At 36.3% G+C, this 16,914-nt stretch overlaps 1 protein-coding gene across 1 annotated transcript in view; it reads left to right on the top strand.

The window, feature by feature from the left end:
• Window positions 1–16,284, top strand: part of LOC150080503 (uncharacterized) — an 85,726-nt gene extending 69,442 nt beyond the window's left edge. Inside the window, exons 7-8 of the mRNA XM_090380715.1 lie at window positions 12,130–12,166; window positions 16,183–16,284. Of these exons, the coding sequence (XP_090236841.1) occupies window positions 12,130–12,166; window positions 16,183–16,284 (139 nt within the window). The remainder of the gene's footprint in view (window positions 1–12,129; window positions 12,167–16,182) is intronic.
• Window positions 16,285–16,914: the final 630 nt, after the last annotated feature.

Raw genomic sequence — 16,914 nt, 5'->3', positions numbered from 1 at the left:
AAAGCGAGTGGAGAGACTCTGTTAGAGATGAATCATTAATTAACCTAACTGCCCGCTTCTGAATGGAATCAAGAAGCCTGAGAGAGGTTTTGGGGGCACCACCCCAGATGTGGGAACAATATTCCATGGCAGGGCGGATTTGCGATTTATACAGAGTGAGCAGCTGTTTGGGAGAAAAGTAACGCCGAGAGCGAAAGAGAAAACCAAGTTTTTTATATGCAGAGGAAGCAATATTTGTAATGTGCTTGTGCCAAGAGAGATTAGAAGTCAGGGTAATCCCCAAAAGAGATATATCATTTTGCCTAGAAATCGGAGTGTCACTAAAGATAAGCATAGGAGCAGAAGAATCCTTTTTGCGAGATATAAGACAAGATTGAGTTTTAGAAGGGTTGAAATCAACTAAGTTGTCTTTGCCCCACTGGAGAATTACCTGAAGATCGGCATTTAAGGAATTGGCAGCAGATTTTCGAGAACTTGAAGCTGATTGAGCTGGACAAGGTTTCTCAAAATGGAAAGTTGAATGCAATGTGCTATCATCGGCAAAACTATGGATAGGATTTCCAGTCAATGGAAGAAGGTCATTGATATACAAGAGGAAAAGAGTGGGGGAAAGAACTGAACCTTGGGGGACACCGGCATTAGTGGAGAAGTTAGAAGACAGAGAGCCATCTACCATCACCCTCAGTGAGCGATCAGAGAGAAAACTGGATAACCAATTACTAAAAACAGTTGGCAAACCATAAGATGGAAGCTTGTTTAGAAGACCTTTATGCCAAACACGATCAAAAGCCTTTGAGATGTCAAGAGCAACTACTTGTGTTTCACCGAACCTTTCCATTGAATTAGTCCATAAATGGGTAACATAAGCCAGAATATCACCAGTGCATCGACACTGACGGAATCCATACTGGCGATCGTTGATCAGACGGAAGGTTTCTAGGTAGTTTAAGAGTGGGCGGTTAATTGATTTCTCCATTACTTTAGAAAGAGTAGAAGTAATTGCAATGGGACGATAATTGGATGGGAGGGATTTGTCACCCTTTTTAGGAACTGGCTGGATATGAGCAAATTTCCAAGCAGAAGGAAAAACACCTTTGGAATAAGAAAGTGAAAAAAGGCGGCAAAGAATAGGAGTAAGTTCAGGAGCACAGGTTTTGAGAACAAGTGGAGAAATACCATCAGGACCTGGAGCTTTCTTAGCATCAAGATTCATCAAAATCCTTCTGATATCCTTTTGACGGAAGACCACAGGAGGCATTGAATGGAGCGTGTTGGGAATAGTGGGAGGTGTGTTACCAAGATTATTAATACCTGAATTGGAAGAAAAATGGGATGCTAGCAGGTCAGCTTTATCCTTGGCTGAAGTGACAACAGAACCATCTGGTTTGGACAGAGGTGGGAGCAGAGATGGGCAAAAGTTGCGGCCAATAGCTTTGGCAAGAGACCAGAATGCTCGGCTACCATTAGGGCAAGAAGCAAGTTTTTTACTCTTAGCCTGTTCAAACTCTAGTTTGGACTGATTAATAACTGCTTTACAATTGTTGCGAGCTTTGGTGTAGGCAGAAAATGAAACTGAAGAATTAGAAACAAGCCAATTACGATATGCAACGTTCTTCTCTTGGACAGCCTTAGCACATTTATTGGAAAACCAAGGTTTAGATAAAGGACGAGATTTTAAAGTGGAGTGTGGGATAAAGGATTCCATTCCTGCAAGAATAATTTCACTGACACGATCTGAGCAAACGTTGACATCAGAAGTTTTGAAACAGTAATCAGACCAAGGAAAAGAAGAAAAGAAGTCTCGCAGGTCATCCCATTTTGCATTCTTGTAATGCCAAACAATACGAGGTTGGGAATAGCCATGAGATAAAGGTTCCATTGGAGAAGAGACAATCACCAAGTTGTGATCTGAAGTGCCTAAAGGACCTCTCACTTCAACCTTGTACTTAGAAGGGTTGTTTGTGAGAAAAAGATCAAGCGTATTGGCTGTATGATTAGGATTGTCCGGTATTCTTGTAGGTAAATGAACAATCTGTGCTAGGTCATTAGTAATTGCAAAAGCCTCAGCATCTCGACCTGCTGGGTCGGTGTGACTAGAAAACGGAAGCCAGCTGGAGTTGTGAACGTTAAAATCACCAAGGAAAATTACCTCACTGTTAGGAAAGTTGGACTGGAGAAAGTTAAGTTGCAAAGAGAGGAAGTCAAAGAGCTCCAAGTGATTAGTGGAGTTGGGAGAACGGTAGAGACAACAGATGAATTTTACACAATGGGGTAGAGAGATTTTAAGCCAGAGAAGATCAAAGAGAGGAGATTCCAAATTGCCTAGTCTCTGACAGGGAATATCAGAACGGACATATGCACAAGTACCACCTTTGAGGCGAAAGGAATCATACAGCAAATAATTTGGATATCTGAGATGAGCAGTAGTTGAATCAACTGATAACTGGGATTCAGTCAGAAAAAGTACATGGGGTTTGGAAGACTGCAAGTGGAAATGGACATCGTTGAGATTAGAATTGAGACCACGTATATTTGTGAAATGAATTAGGAAGTCCTTGGGAGGTTTAGATCTTTTCGCAGATAAGCTTGCTCTATTATTTTGACAATTCATGGTGTATTCAATAGTAAGAAAAAGTGGGTGGGACATGCTGTATGAAGTAATGAAATTTTTGGATATGGCGTACATGTGGTAAGAATATACCCAGATCCTTGACATAACGTGGCCTCGACAATGCTCCCCGCATACACACTACTCGGACTCCCTCCAGTCACTATCTGGCAGAGTAGAGGTAGCAATATTATACACTAGCTGATCCGGAAGCTTCCTAGAGAGTTATCAATAGGTTCAGTCCGGTGTACTAACTAGCGGCCGGCCTGCGAACACCGTTTTAGAGCTGTACCCTCGAAATGTAAGGAATATTGGATCTCGCCACGACATTCATCATAACCTCAAAAATCATCAATCATACTGCATGACGGAAGAGATAGGGAAGGGTTGGCCGGAACTTAGCTCTGGAGACTAAACATGGGTTCCACCACTTCAAGCCTCCAATAAGCAAAGTGGTGGTATTTCACCGGTTGATGAGAGTCATCTACCACCTAGTACTGTCTGGTAACATAGAGGGGCGGCGTTCCTCCATGTGGTGTGGGCGCCACACCTCGACCCCTGCTTACGTTGGTTCACACCTGGGTGGTCACCCACCATGTACTTGTGCATGAAGGTTATACCCAGGATTACTAACAGTCCCACCATCGTGAAGGTGCAAGCAGAGGATTTGGCTGTCATAGACCGTCCGGACTTCGCCGAAATTGGGTCCACTTTGACTTGAGTGTCACCCGAATATCAGTTCCATCAGCGTTTTAGACTCCCAGGTAGCAAGAACAGCTTGTCTGGCATATCTGAGAGAATGTCTGTGACAACCTCAAGGACCATAAAGGCACCAGCAAGGCTTTATAAATTCAGACACAGCATGGGTTTTTTAAGGGAAAGTCTTGTCTGACAAATTTGATAGGATATTATGATGTGGTTACAAATCAACTGGATGCAAAAAATAATTTTGATATCATATATTTGGATTTCAGGAAAGCCTTTGACACTGTTGCGTATGGAAGACTATTGTACAAATTGGAGCAGAATGGTATTAAGGGTAAGTTGCTACAATGGATAAAAGGATGGTTAAGTGGGAGGAGACAGAGGGTGGTAATCAATGGGTGCTGCTCTTTGTGGACTAATGTTATTAGTGGAGTCCCACAGGGTTCGGTGTTGGGTCCACTGCTGTTTTGTATATTTATCAATGATATTGATGAAGGTATATCAGGCTTAATGTCGAAGTTTGCAGATGATACAAAGGTTGGCAGGGTTGTTAATGACAGTAATGGCAGTGTGCTACTGCAACAGGATCAAGATAATTTGGGCAGATGGGCTAAGAAGTGGCAACTGAAGTTTAACCTTGACAAATGCAAAGTACTGCACATGGGTAGAAGTAACCCCAGAGAAACTTACCAACTGTGTGGAACTACACTTGAGGTGGTACAAAATGAAAAGGACCTGGGAGTAATTGTGCAGGCAGATATGAAGTTTTCTGAGCAGTGTAGACAGGCTGCAAGGGCAGGTCATGGGGTTTTGTCAATGATATATAGGAATTTTGCTAGCAGGGAAAAGGAGGTGATTGTCCCTCTGTATAAGGCAATGGTCAGGCCACGCCTTGAGTACTGCGTACAGGTCTGGAGGCCTCATTTTAGGAAGGATGTAGATTTACTTGAGCGTGTACAGAGAAGGGCAACAAGATTGGTGAGGGGAATGAAGGGATCCTCTTACCAAGAGAGACTTAAGTTCTGCAAATTGCAGTGGCTGGAGACTAGGCACCTGCGCGGTGATCTGATTGAGGTGTATAAGGCCTTGAATGGTTTGAGCACGCTGAATTCTGATGGGATCCTTCCACTTGTTCAGATTACGAACCTAAGGGGGCATAAATTCAAATTAAGAAAGGACAGATGTAGAATAGATGCGCAGAAATTTGCCTTTAGCCAGCGGGTGGTTAATTGCTGGAACAAACTTCCATCTGTCGTGGAAGTTGATAGGTTGAATAAATTTAAAGAGGAACTGGACAGGCATTTGGAGGGAATGGTGTGTTTTTTTTTTTTTTTTTGGCTGATGCTGCATAAGCTCATACACTTGCTTTCTTGCATCACATGCCACTACTACTACTACTACAATGACGGAGATGGACAGATGAAATTCATGAGTTTGTGGGTAGTAAATGGATGGCCATTGCACAAAACAGAAGGAACTGGAAAGTTGCTGGAGAGACCGTCATCCTTTAGTGGATTGATAATGGCTAATTATGAACTCAGTATCAACTCGTATAGCATCTCATAAATGGAATGTGCCTGGAGCAACTGTTCACATGTGAAACTTGTAAACAGTTTCTCTTCTTGTGAACAACTGATCACTTTTAAAACTTATTTCTTTCTTCTGACATCTAACTCCAATAAAACACACACAACAAATGTGTGCTAATAATGTTATGCTCTGCATATGCATCATTGCATGATAGTGTCAGCATAAGATAGTGAGCATTTTATAAATCAGCTTATAACAGCTGGGAAAAGAAAATGAAAACAGAGAGTATGGGATTATGTTTGATGTGCAAAATAATCAATCGAGTCTACTGAGCTTATGGATTTTAACAAGATGAAGAAAAGTTTCTGAAATAGAGAGACAGCTTTACACTTAATAAAATATAGCACATTTTGCTACAACACATGATGTCCATTTAAAAAAATAAAGCACATATTAGAAATGCATGCTATAGCATGAACCTTTTCATATAATAGTCAGGAATAAGTTCCGTAAAAGCTATAAATTGTCTATACTCACCTCATTTTCATCTGTTTTTATCAATACATATTATACTATGATTGGTAAATAATATTAAAACTCAACAGTTATTAAATAAAAATTTATTGAAATAAAACATACATATGTAATATTGTTATGTTTTAGATGGCTATTTTTTCAATCAGAGGAAAAGTGGGTGAGAGGAATCTTTTTGTATTGGCCTGGTTTCTTTATAGATTGAATGAATGTGAAGTCAGGTGCTTTTATTCCTTTCTTTTCTCCCTCTTAAATTATTCTAAAATAAATCTATAACCACTCATCATATAATCCAGTTTTCTTTTAAATGTGTTGCTTCTTTCGATGTCTGGATCCATGTTGAAAACCATTTTAACCAAACTTTAAAATTTTTCGTTGTTATTTCAATATTTAATGCTTTCTGTGCCCAAGTGTTATAGTGGCACACTATCACGTTCTCCTCCACTTATTGTGTAGAGTAAGGGTAGTAATATGTACATATAAAAACTGTATATAAATTTGTATGCACTAAACATATAACAAATCAAAATATGCAACATATACTAACAGACATCCATAAATCGAAATGGCACTAGTGAGAAAGAGCATAACATGCTGGCAAATGGATTTTTGTGTGCTCAAAGTCAAATTTTCGTTTGACTTTGAGCACACAAACATGAAACTTGTGTGCTCAAAGTGTACATCTAACATGAAACTTGCACTGTAAAATGACACCTTGTAACAGGATGACCTGTAATGGCTTTCACAAAACCATTACACACTTTTTTTTTATTCTGCAGAAGGCATTTGAAATCCTCCCATGCTAGGATGTGGGTGGGTTTTTTAATATTTGTAATTGTATGAATGAAGAGAATAAAAGGTCAACAAAAATGAAGATCAAATCCTATAAAACATCATTTGCAAAATTTTTATAAACAACAGTAAGAGGACTACAGGAAAGTAAGACATTTTTGTTATTTTGTTGTCTTTCTGACTTTCTGACTAAGTGAAAGTGTAATTGAAATCACACTGATTGGAAATAGTAGTCTAACACTTGTATTCTTGTGGAAATAATAACTGTAATATTAATAAAATGAATATTAAAGAGTTACAATATTGAATACAATTAATTATTTTTATAGCTGGAGATTTGTGTTGTTTTCCAATATTATTCAACACAAATAGTGATAACTTTGACAGTCTCGTGATGGTGATTTTCAGGAACAGCAATTTTAAAACTGTGATAACTTTTGGTTACATGTTCTGTAACCAGCGTGTAACCAAAAGAAGGAATTTAGTTTGTTAGGTTCCGATAATAAAATGTATGTAACACATGTAGGAAAGAAAGCTGTACCATTACGAGTCCCTTTTTATTAACCTTCAGCTTGGGGAAACAAGTAAAAGTCACTAGGGGCAATATCTGAAGAATAGGGTGGGTGCTGAAATCCTTGCAGTCATTGCAGTCTGGGAGGTGTGACTGGGTGCATTGTCATGAAGGAGCAAGACACCTTTTCACAGTTTACCATGCTGCTTTTCCTTGATGGCATCACAAAATTTCTGTAGTATGCACCAGTGACAGTGGTGCCCTTTTCCACTTTCTGGGTCAAAGTGGTGAGCCCATGTTTCATCCATAGTAACAATCTGGGACCATAAATTTTGTGGATCCTCACAAAGCATGTTTGAGTTGGTGATGCATATTTGTTGTGGCATGTGTTTTGCTCATCTGTCAAAATTCATGGGACTCATCAAATACTGACCTTTTTCATCTTCAAAGATTTTGTCAGGATTGAATCAATACTGTCATTTGAAATGCCTACTGACTCAGCTATACATCTAATAGTCTTTCATCCATCTTGCATCACTAGGTCATGCACACGATTGATGTTTTCCTCAGTGATGGATGTGTGGAGGGTCATCCAGAATGATCTGCACCATTGCATGATTCCCTGCCACAACAAAATTCTTGCCACTTCACAACTGTGGAATATACAGGAGCCTTATCTCCCAGTGTCTGCATCATATCAGCATGAACTTCCTGTGGGGACATTCCTTTTAAAGACAGGTATTTTATCATTGCCTGAAGTTCTTTTTTCTCCATTTCGAAAATTTTCTACTCCTTAGTTCACAAAATCACCTGCAAAAAAGGACTGGATCTATTAAACTGAGATATGGTATAGTGATGTACAAGCAGATGTACTACCTGCTAAAAAAATACTGCATAATCATATTCAACAGACAGGTTAGAATACAAACTTTTTTTTAATGTCTTCATGGAAATATAATTGCAAATATCAAGTAACATTAACATTGTATGATTTTTTAATTCAAAACTTTTAGACATTGGATCTACATTGTGTGCAGTATTAGTGTAATGCTGATCAACAAAAATAACAGTGAGTTTAACAAATTGCTAATGAATATGTATGAGGAATGATAAAGTCTTTAACAGAAAACATTTTCAAAGCAATGTTAAAAAAAAGAAAAGTTACCACATTCAAGTCCTCTATGATTTGCATTAAGGAGACTATTCTATGAAAGCTACTGTATAGGATGACCCTCTTTGGAAATTGATACTAAAAATTTCACGAGGAAACTTTCCACACATGAAGAAAGATTCCAACATAATTGTCATATTTGAAGCAGTGAAAAGCTGAATAAGTTTTATGATTATAAAAGTGATTCACCAAGGTTAATGCCCGTATTGTATGAAAAGGATCAAAAATTTATGGCCCCCTTCATTTGTAAAGAAGTTACAGTGAGAGGACCTGCTAAAAATCACAAGTGAAAGATCAAGCAAAGAGGAGAATCTCATGAGCTAGAATTTTTGTAAAGGTATTTGGAAATTATTATTGTATGATTGAGTAGGAGCATTGTCATGGAGCTTTTAAATATTTTATTTCCCACAGATAGTCTCTTTTTACTGATTGCATTTCTCAAGTGTTTAATGATTTCTAATTATGCAGTCTTATTAATAGTATTATCTTTTGGTATAAATTTCTAACGAGATTTGTATTTATAGTCAAAAATAGGTCTAGCATAACTTTACCTTTAGAGCTGTCGATCCAAATTTTTTTCTTCCTGAGAAACACGAAAGACTTCCATTCAGAGGATTATTGTTTGGTTTTGCAAGTTGTAAAGATGATACCATATTTCATTTCTTGTAATTATTTTTAGAAATCCCATATCACAATCACAAATTTCAGCCGGTTCCTTTGAAAGTTGAACTCTTGTTTCCATCTGGTTTTCTGTTAAAAACTTGAGAACAAAAACTCCCAATCTTATCTTTTCATATTTAAAATAGTAGATATGATGGCTTGGCAGTTGCCATATGATGTTCCAACTTGAGAGGTTATGTATTTAATTCTTATTTTATGATTGGCCCAAATAAGTCTTATAATGTGGGAGACAAGTTTATTTGTTGAAATACAGGTCTCTCATACCTTGCATCATTCACAATGGTATCATGCCCTTCTTTGAAGTGCTTATACCATTCAGATATTCTGCCTTTTGATAAAGCTTTTCCACTGTGTGTTTCAACAATAATTTCTATGGCCTCTGAGGCTGATTTCTTCAATAGTAAAGCAAAATTTTATATAAGATTTTTGTTCAAAAAGTAACATTTTAAAAAATGACTATAAAATTACTGTCAACAACAGATAAAAATAAACCTTTGTTGTGTATTTGTATCCAAATCACATAGCTACTAACACTGGATTTTTGACAGAGAATCTTTTTTACTTCATTTGACTTGTTTCCATCCCACTGTTGTTATATAGTTGATAACAACAAAGAGTTTCTCTGTTTTTTTTTGCAAAAATGTTTTCTCTATCTTTTTTCACAAAAAAATAATAAACTTGTTAAAATTTGAATTAAAAAAAAAAAATTCTTTTTCCAAATTTCTACTTATTTTCATAAAAAAATTGGCTGTCAGGTGTACTGTGGTAGTCTACATTTCAAAATAGAAATGCAGGATAATGGCATTATTTTCTGTAATATGCAGTCATTTTGTAGTACATCTGTGGTGTGAAGATAATTAATAATGTCTTTCAGTAAGAGTTCAGTAAAATTTCCAAAGACATATATGCAAGATTTTCCAGTATTTTGAAATCAGAGGAAGGTGATGCATTTGCCTTGCGCTGTATGTTAGTTATCATTTTTCAGTTTTGAGCTGTCGTAGCCGAGTGGTCAGAGCAAGAGTGCAGTAGCATGCACTCTTTGAGTGGACCAGGGTTTAAGCTAAATACAATATATATAAATATGATATATGATTAAATGTTTGTAAATACGATTAATGTTTGTATTGATAATCTATTGACTCCTTCTGACCTGGTGGTTGTGCTGGAGTATAAACAAGAACAATGTAATCAGACATTTTCAAAAAAAATAAGCATAACAAGAGCATGCAGTGCATAGAAAGAAATAAAGAAATGTAAAAATAGATGATGCATATTATGGTGATGATGATATTATACATGCTGAATATTTATTTACATCTTTTGTCATAGAACATAATCTTCCTCTGAGTTGTTCTGATCATGCAGACATGTTGTTCAGAAATATTTTTCCCAGTAGAGAAATAGCAAAAAAAATATTGTTGTGGAAGGTCAAAAACAACTGGCATTGTTAGTTAAATTTCACAAATAGGGTAAGAAGAGGTAATGATGGCTCTGAAAAATGGGCCATTTTTGATTTCTGTAGATGGCAGTAATCAAAGTGATTCCAGGCTCTGTCTCATTGTGGTGACCTCGTGTAATAAAAAAAAAGCACAAAATTGAAAGCAATTTGCTCTTGGTGCCAGCATTGGAAGATAACTGTACAGGGTACAACATTGGACACTGTCTGAACAATTTAAAGGCATGTGGGATTCCTTCAAAAAACTGTCTGCACTTAGTGCATAGTTTGATAATGTGCTTATTATGATAGGCCTAAAAACTGGAGTCGCAAGGATATGTATTAAAATATGAGATTGAGAACTTAGTGGTAGTAGGCTGTCTTTGTTATCTAATTAATTTGCATGCTGTAATGGGAGCTGTATATCTTTCTGTGAAAGTGGATGAATACTTGGCAGAAATTTGCTACTATTTAAAAAGAAATACTGCCAGATTTAAACTGATGCATGCCAATGAAGAAAAAAAAAATTGAAGCACGGGTGTACACATTGGTTGTTTTTGGTTAAATGTGTAACTATTGGTATAACTGTGGCAACCTTTGACAAGTCTGTTTAAAGAAGAGGTTATAAGTGGTGAGAAAAGCAGTATGGACACTTTAGAGAATTACCAAATTGAAAAGTATAACAAGTGATCACTAGTGAGTGGCACTGACTCATGTTCAAATCTAGTTCATGATCCAAAAGTTTTGAAATTTGATATACTTAAGAAAAAGAACTGATATGCAAATTTCTGGTAAAAGAAGCCCTAAACATGCTAAGCAAACTGATAATTCTAGGTATGCTACCCTTGCTCACACATAAAAGAAAGTCTGGTCATGTTCTTTTCTTCTGGCTTGAATAAAGAAATTTGCTGCAATTTGTTTATTTCTTTTAAAATGTTATTCCAATGTTTGAAAATCAGAACATAGCTCTTCAATCCAGCTTAACTCATATCCGCGAGGTAATTACTCCTAGATATGTTGAAGAATGTTATATATAAATTCATTTTACTAACAGTTTTCAAATCTTCCACTTCCATTTTGTAAATTATCATAAAAGACTAAACCATAAGGATGATTGATTTCGTCATAGACATTTCTCTACTGCCAAGGTTGTGAAGAGTCTGTAATACAAGAAGATTCTGTTCCTTTTCTCAGTGAAGAAGTACTTTATGGTTCCATGTGATTACTTGGTGCACAAGTTCCCATTGAAAAAGTATATTCTTCTGAACGCTGAGGTAGAAAAAATTTCAACAGTTGGGAGCATTGAAAAAGTATATTCTTCTGAACGCTGAGGTAGAAAAAATTTCAACAGTTGGGAGTGCATTTTCAAATCTGAATTTTTTTGTGGACAAGTTATCACTACTTGGTGTCATTGAATGCAAAGAAATAAATTAAGTTATCAATGTTTTGTAGCATCATGTTTGTCAGTTTGAGTGTGAGACCATACAAGACTATTATGAAAGAAGAAAGAATTGATATACAGTTGTCCTTGGTCAAGGACCACTGTACATCAATTTGTTCTTCTAATAGATGCACAAGAAAGCTTGAAATGTAACAAGTTATCCTAAGTCATGGTTGGCATTTTAACAGTTCTTCATAGCAGTGCTGAATGTATCTTTCCTGAAGCAATCAAAATAGTTGATGCTTAATATAATATCCAAACAGAAAAATATTGGGTAAACTAATATGTATTTTTAAAAGTATACTTGATAAATAATCATATGGCTGTATTTTTACAGGTGAAATTTAATTTCTGATGCAGTGGAGTTTAAAAACACTTCCTGCTGCTTTTTCTGAAAAATCTCCAATTTTCTCTTGTTTTTTGGGAAATATTGCCTTTTGCAAAAACCTCCTGTTTTCCTCCTGCTTACAAATTTCTGATTCCAGCTTTTACCATTGCCTACTATAAAAAAATCTAGTCTTTCTAGGTTATAAAATAAAATTAATTTTTTCTCATTTGATGTTTGGATATTTTTAAAAAATTTAGTCATCCAGGAACTTTTTTATTTTACTATGTATACACATGGTATTGCATGATATAATATGGTTAAAAAATGGAATTGGTTTGGTATGAAAAGCCGTTTTCAAATTATATAAGAATATATTTATTTTTTTTATTCCAGTGATAAGTTAACAGATGCAGCTGCTGATCTGATAAAGGTAAATTCCATAATTTATTTAGTACAATTATATATCTTTAATTGAAATCCATTTCCAAAGATTTCAATGGAATGCACACTCAATTGGAACATAGTTTTATGTATACTTTCCAGCCTTACAGAAGGTTAAGATTAATTAGAGCTTCCTACTAAGATGAATGTAATGTTAATTAAGTAGGACAAAAAGTCCTTATGTCACAAGGCTGCTCAACAGAGTAGCAATAAGGAAATGAAGAGAGAGTGATAGCTCCAAAAAATGGGTCATCTTTGATTGCTACAAGTGGCAGTAATCAAAGTGATTCCAAGCTATATTTCTTATTCTTATATTTCAGCTATATTTGTCAAATTGAAAGCAGCTTGCTACCAGTGCTAGCATTGATTCTGAAGGGTACAACATTTGATATCTTCTGAACAACCTGAAAACATGTGAGATTCCTTCAAAAAACTGTTTGGCACTTAGTGTTGATATTGTGCCTGTTATGGTATGCCTGAAAACTGTAGTAGTAAGCATATTAAAAAGAGGAGATTGAACATGTGGTATTAATAGGCTGTCCATGCTGTTATTAATTTGTGTGCCGAAAAGAAAGCTGCATGCCTTCCAGTGAAAGTAGATGAACTTTGTAGTGATTTAGTACTATGTAGAGAGAAGTTGTAAAAGGAAAAATAGATTTAAACAAATTTTGGTTGACGTATGATACTGAAGTGAAAAAGATTTTGAAGTCTGTGTGTACACATTGGCTGCCTTTTGGTTAAATGTATAAATAGACTGGTAAAACAGTGTCAACGTTTGAATAGTCAAATTAAAGAAGAGATTAGAAGTGGTAAGAAAGCCACATGAACACTTAAGAGTTATCATATTGAAAAGTACAACAAGCAATCGCTAGTAGTGGCACTGACTCATCCAAATCAGTTCATGATTCAAAAGAAGTTTTGAAAGAAGACAAACTATTGGATTCCCCAAGAAAAAGAACTGAATTGCAAACCTTCTGGTGGAAGCAATCCTAAACATACTGAGAAAGCTTATAATTCTAGGCACGTTTTCTACATTCATGCAGAAAGTCTGTTCACATTCTTCTCTTCTGGAATGAATAGAGCAGTTTCCTTGTTTCTTTTAAATGTTATGCCAATTTTTTAAAATCTGAATATAGCTCTTCAATCCAGCTTAACTCACATCCATATGCTGAGATCATTAGACATGTTGAATGATGTTATGTTCTGAGACATGTTGAAGAATATTATGTGTTAATTCATTTTACGAGCAGTTTTCAAATCTTCCACTTCCATTTTGAAAATTGATTATCATAAAAGACTAAAAATTGATTATCATAAAGCATTTCTGCACTGCCAAGGTCGTGGAGAGTGTGTAATATAAGGAGATTCTGTTCTTTTTCTCAGTTAAGAAGTACTTTATGGTTGCATGTAATTACTTGGTGCACAAGTTCCCATTGAAGAACAATGTTCTTATAAATGTTGAGGTAGTAGAAATTTCATCAATAGCAGTGCATCATATTCAAATTTTTTATGGAGTAGACAGGTTTAAACTATTTCTTGGTGTTCTTAAAGACAAAGAAATAATCAAAGCAATAGATGGTTTACAGAATCAGTTCTGCAAATTTTAGTGTGTAAACCTACCAGAGAGAGTTATGAAAGAAGGAAAAACCAAGGTACAGTTGTCCTTGGTTGGGAAACTGACAAGTGCATAAGGAAGCATGGCATATAACAAATTATCCTAAGACATGCTTGGCAGCATTTTAACAATTCCTCATAGCAATGTTGACTGTCGGAGAATAGTATTCAGCCAGATTAAATAAAATAAAAACTGATTTCAGATCTTCTCTTTCTGGTGAAGCATTTTGAAATGCTCTGAAACAGCCTAGTCTAGACATTAGGATCATTTTTAATAAAAAATCTTCAACTTGATACTTCTGAAAAGTGCAAAGTCTGCAAAAGTGTCTTTTTTGAAGCAGTCAAAATCAGTAGAAAAACTAAACAGAAAAATCCTAGGTAAGCTAATAAAGCATAATATACTGTAAAACAATCCTATGTCTGTATTTTTATATAAAATGTGTATATTGTATATGATATTTAATTTCTAGTGCAGTGTGAACTTTAAAAAAAAACCTGTTTTTTTTTTTGAAAAATTCCTTATCTTCTGGAAAACACTCCTGCCTTTTTGTAAAAAAAAAAAAATCCTGTATTTTGCATGTTTTGACCTAAAATTCTGTTTTTCTCCTTATAATTGCCTGACCTTCAGCATCAATCCATTCCCTCCAATAGTTTATCTGGTTCTTTCTTGAATTTATTCAAGTTATCCACTTCGAAAACAACAAATGGAAGTTTGATCCAGCAATCAACCATCTACTGGCTTAAGGCAAACCTCCTCACATCTATTCTGCAGTCATTCTCAATTTGAATTTTTGCCCCCTCGTGTGTAGTCTGAGAAAGAGGAAGAATCCCATCAGCATTAAGCTTGATCAACCTATACAAAGCCTTAAACACTTCAGTCAGATCACCTCACAGGTGCCTATCTCAGTACGAGCATCCTTTTGTTCCCCTCATTAATCTTGTTACCCTTCTCTGCACCTGTTCCAGATTTACATCCATCCTAAAATGAGGCCTCCAGACATTGTATGCAGTACTCGAGATGTAGCTGACCATTGCCTTATAAAATAGGTAATCACCTCTTTATTCCTACTGTAAAACTTCCTGTATACCATTGACAGGCGCCTCCGTAGCCAGATGGGAAGGAGCAGCAGTGCATAGCACACGCTTCTTGATTAGACCGGCGTTTGAGCCCGTCACCACCAAATACGGAGGATGCGGAAAGGTCAGGGAATGACTACCGCATATCCCCGGAGCAATATGGCCTTAGTTGCTAATGCTCCTAAAAACCAAATAACAACGATACCGGCCGACTGGGCTAGCCGGGTGGGTAAAGTGCCTGCCTGGCAACCCAAAGGTCGCGGGTTCGGATCCCGCGTCGGGCTTGGATCACAGTACTGCAAAAACTTTGGGAGGTGCATTATGGCCACAGAAGCCGATGCGCCAACAACTAACTAAAAAAAAAAAAAAAAACAACGATACCATTGACAAAACCCCATGAGCTGTCCTGGCTGCATGTCTGCCCTGCTCAGAGAACTTCATAAATGATTACACAATTACCCCCAGGTATTTTTCATTTTCCACTACCCTGACTGTACTACCACATAGTTGGTACATTAATCTGGGATTACTGATACCCATATACAGTATACCTTGCATTTGTGGAAGGTATCTTTGTGAACCCCAGGGGCTCACATCTGGTGAGTATGGGCTTGCCACACCCAGGGTCCTGAGCTGGATATCATCATTCTTCTTTTTCTTGGTGATTCCCTTCTCTCTCTCTCTCTCAGGGTAATTCAGAAAATTTTTTTTTGGCTGGTGCAGTATAAGCCTCAAGCTTCCTTGCATCATATGACTAATAATAATAAAATAATTGGGAATACATTCGTACATCTCAGGCCACGGGGACTTCCCCTGAATCAAAGGATGCTCTTAGAACCCATATCCATAAGGATATGGGTTATAAAATATATGGGTTTGCTTACTTCCCTTGCTGCCTCCCTTAATATATTTGGATAGATCCCATCCACCCTAGGTGCCTTTGTTATGTGTATTCATGCCATTCTGCTTGATGACCTTAGAATATGTGTGAGTAGGTCAATTAAATGACATGGATGAGCAAGTGGAACATGACATGGATAAGATGTAGTACAACTTTCACAATCAACAATTGAAAGGTCAGCCCAAATATTAGAAATCTCCATTTCCACAAAGATTGGTAGAGTGATTATAGGACAAGGTGCTGTCCAAAGTCATTATATCACTGTCATTTAAATGGTGAATTTTGAAAACTGACTCCATTTTATATCTTATTATTACAAACAGGCCTCATCATTTAATTTATATTAAAACTTGAATGTCTTATTATTTCTCTTAATAATGTGGTTAAATGCTTTTCTTTTCTTTTTTTTCCAGGAGCATAAAGTCGCATTCTTCACAGGTGTCAGTATTGTAGTATTTTTAACAGTAATTGTACTTTTAAAAAGTATGAAAAAGAAAAATGTAAAAACGGATTAAAATATTCAACCTTTCTTAATGATGTAATATTTGCTGTTTTTCCTGATAACACTTTGCACAGCACATTACAGATAATTTTAGATCACTGTATTCAAATACAATCGAACTCATTTATATCAAGTATGGTTATAACAACAGTTCAGCTATTGCAAGCAAACAGAAAGCGTTGACTGGAAATGATGTGTTTTATGAGAAACATTTCATGGTTAAAGTAATCACCATAGTTAAAAGTTTCACGGATATAATGAGAATCTTTAAGCCATTACAATGAGCAGTGGCTGACCTGCTGTACAAGAGACTGAAATCTATTATTGCTTTATCTGTTTATGACATTTCCCCTTATTGCTTTCCACATCTCTGCCGATAGCAATATATGTAAAACCCTTTTCATGATTCTCAGAATCTTTTTAGTGAAGTACGCTACCACAAAGAGAATGGTCCTCGTTCCAGTGGTATAGCGGAAATCCCTGAACACCCGTAACGGGAGGACAGGATAATTCCACCACACACTACCTCATTTGAATAGAGCATGTCCCACGCTGTCGGTGCACGTTTGCAATTAGCCTTTTTCTTTCCCCAATCTCTTAATCCTTTTTTGTACCATATCTCTTTCCTATTATTATGGATTTC

This window comes from Mastigoproctus giganteus, chromosome 9, assembly GCF_048544385.1.
Source record: "Mastigoproctus giganteus isolate SK-2022 chromosome 9, ASM4854438v1, whole genome shotgun sequence".
Classification (NCBI taxonomy): Eukaryota; Metazoa; Arthropoda; class Arachnida; order Uropygi; family Thelyphonidae; genus Mastigoproctus; species Mastigoproctus giganteus.
Note: the sequence above shows the minus strand (reverse complement) of the source record. Positions and strands in the feature narration are given on the sequence as shown.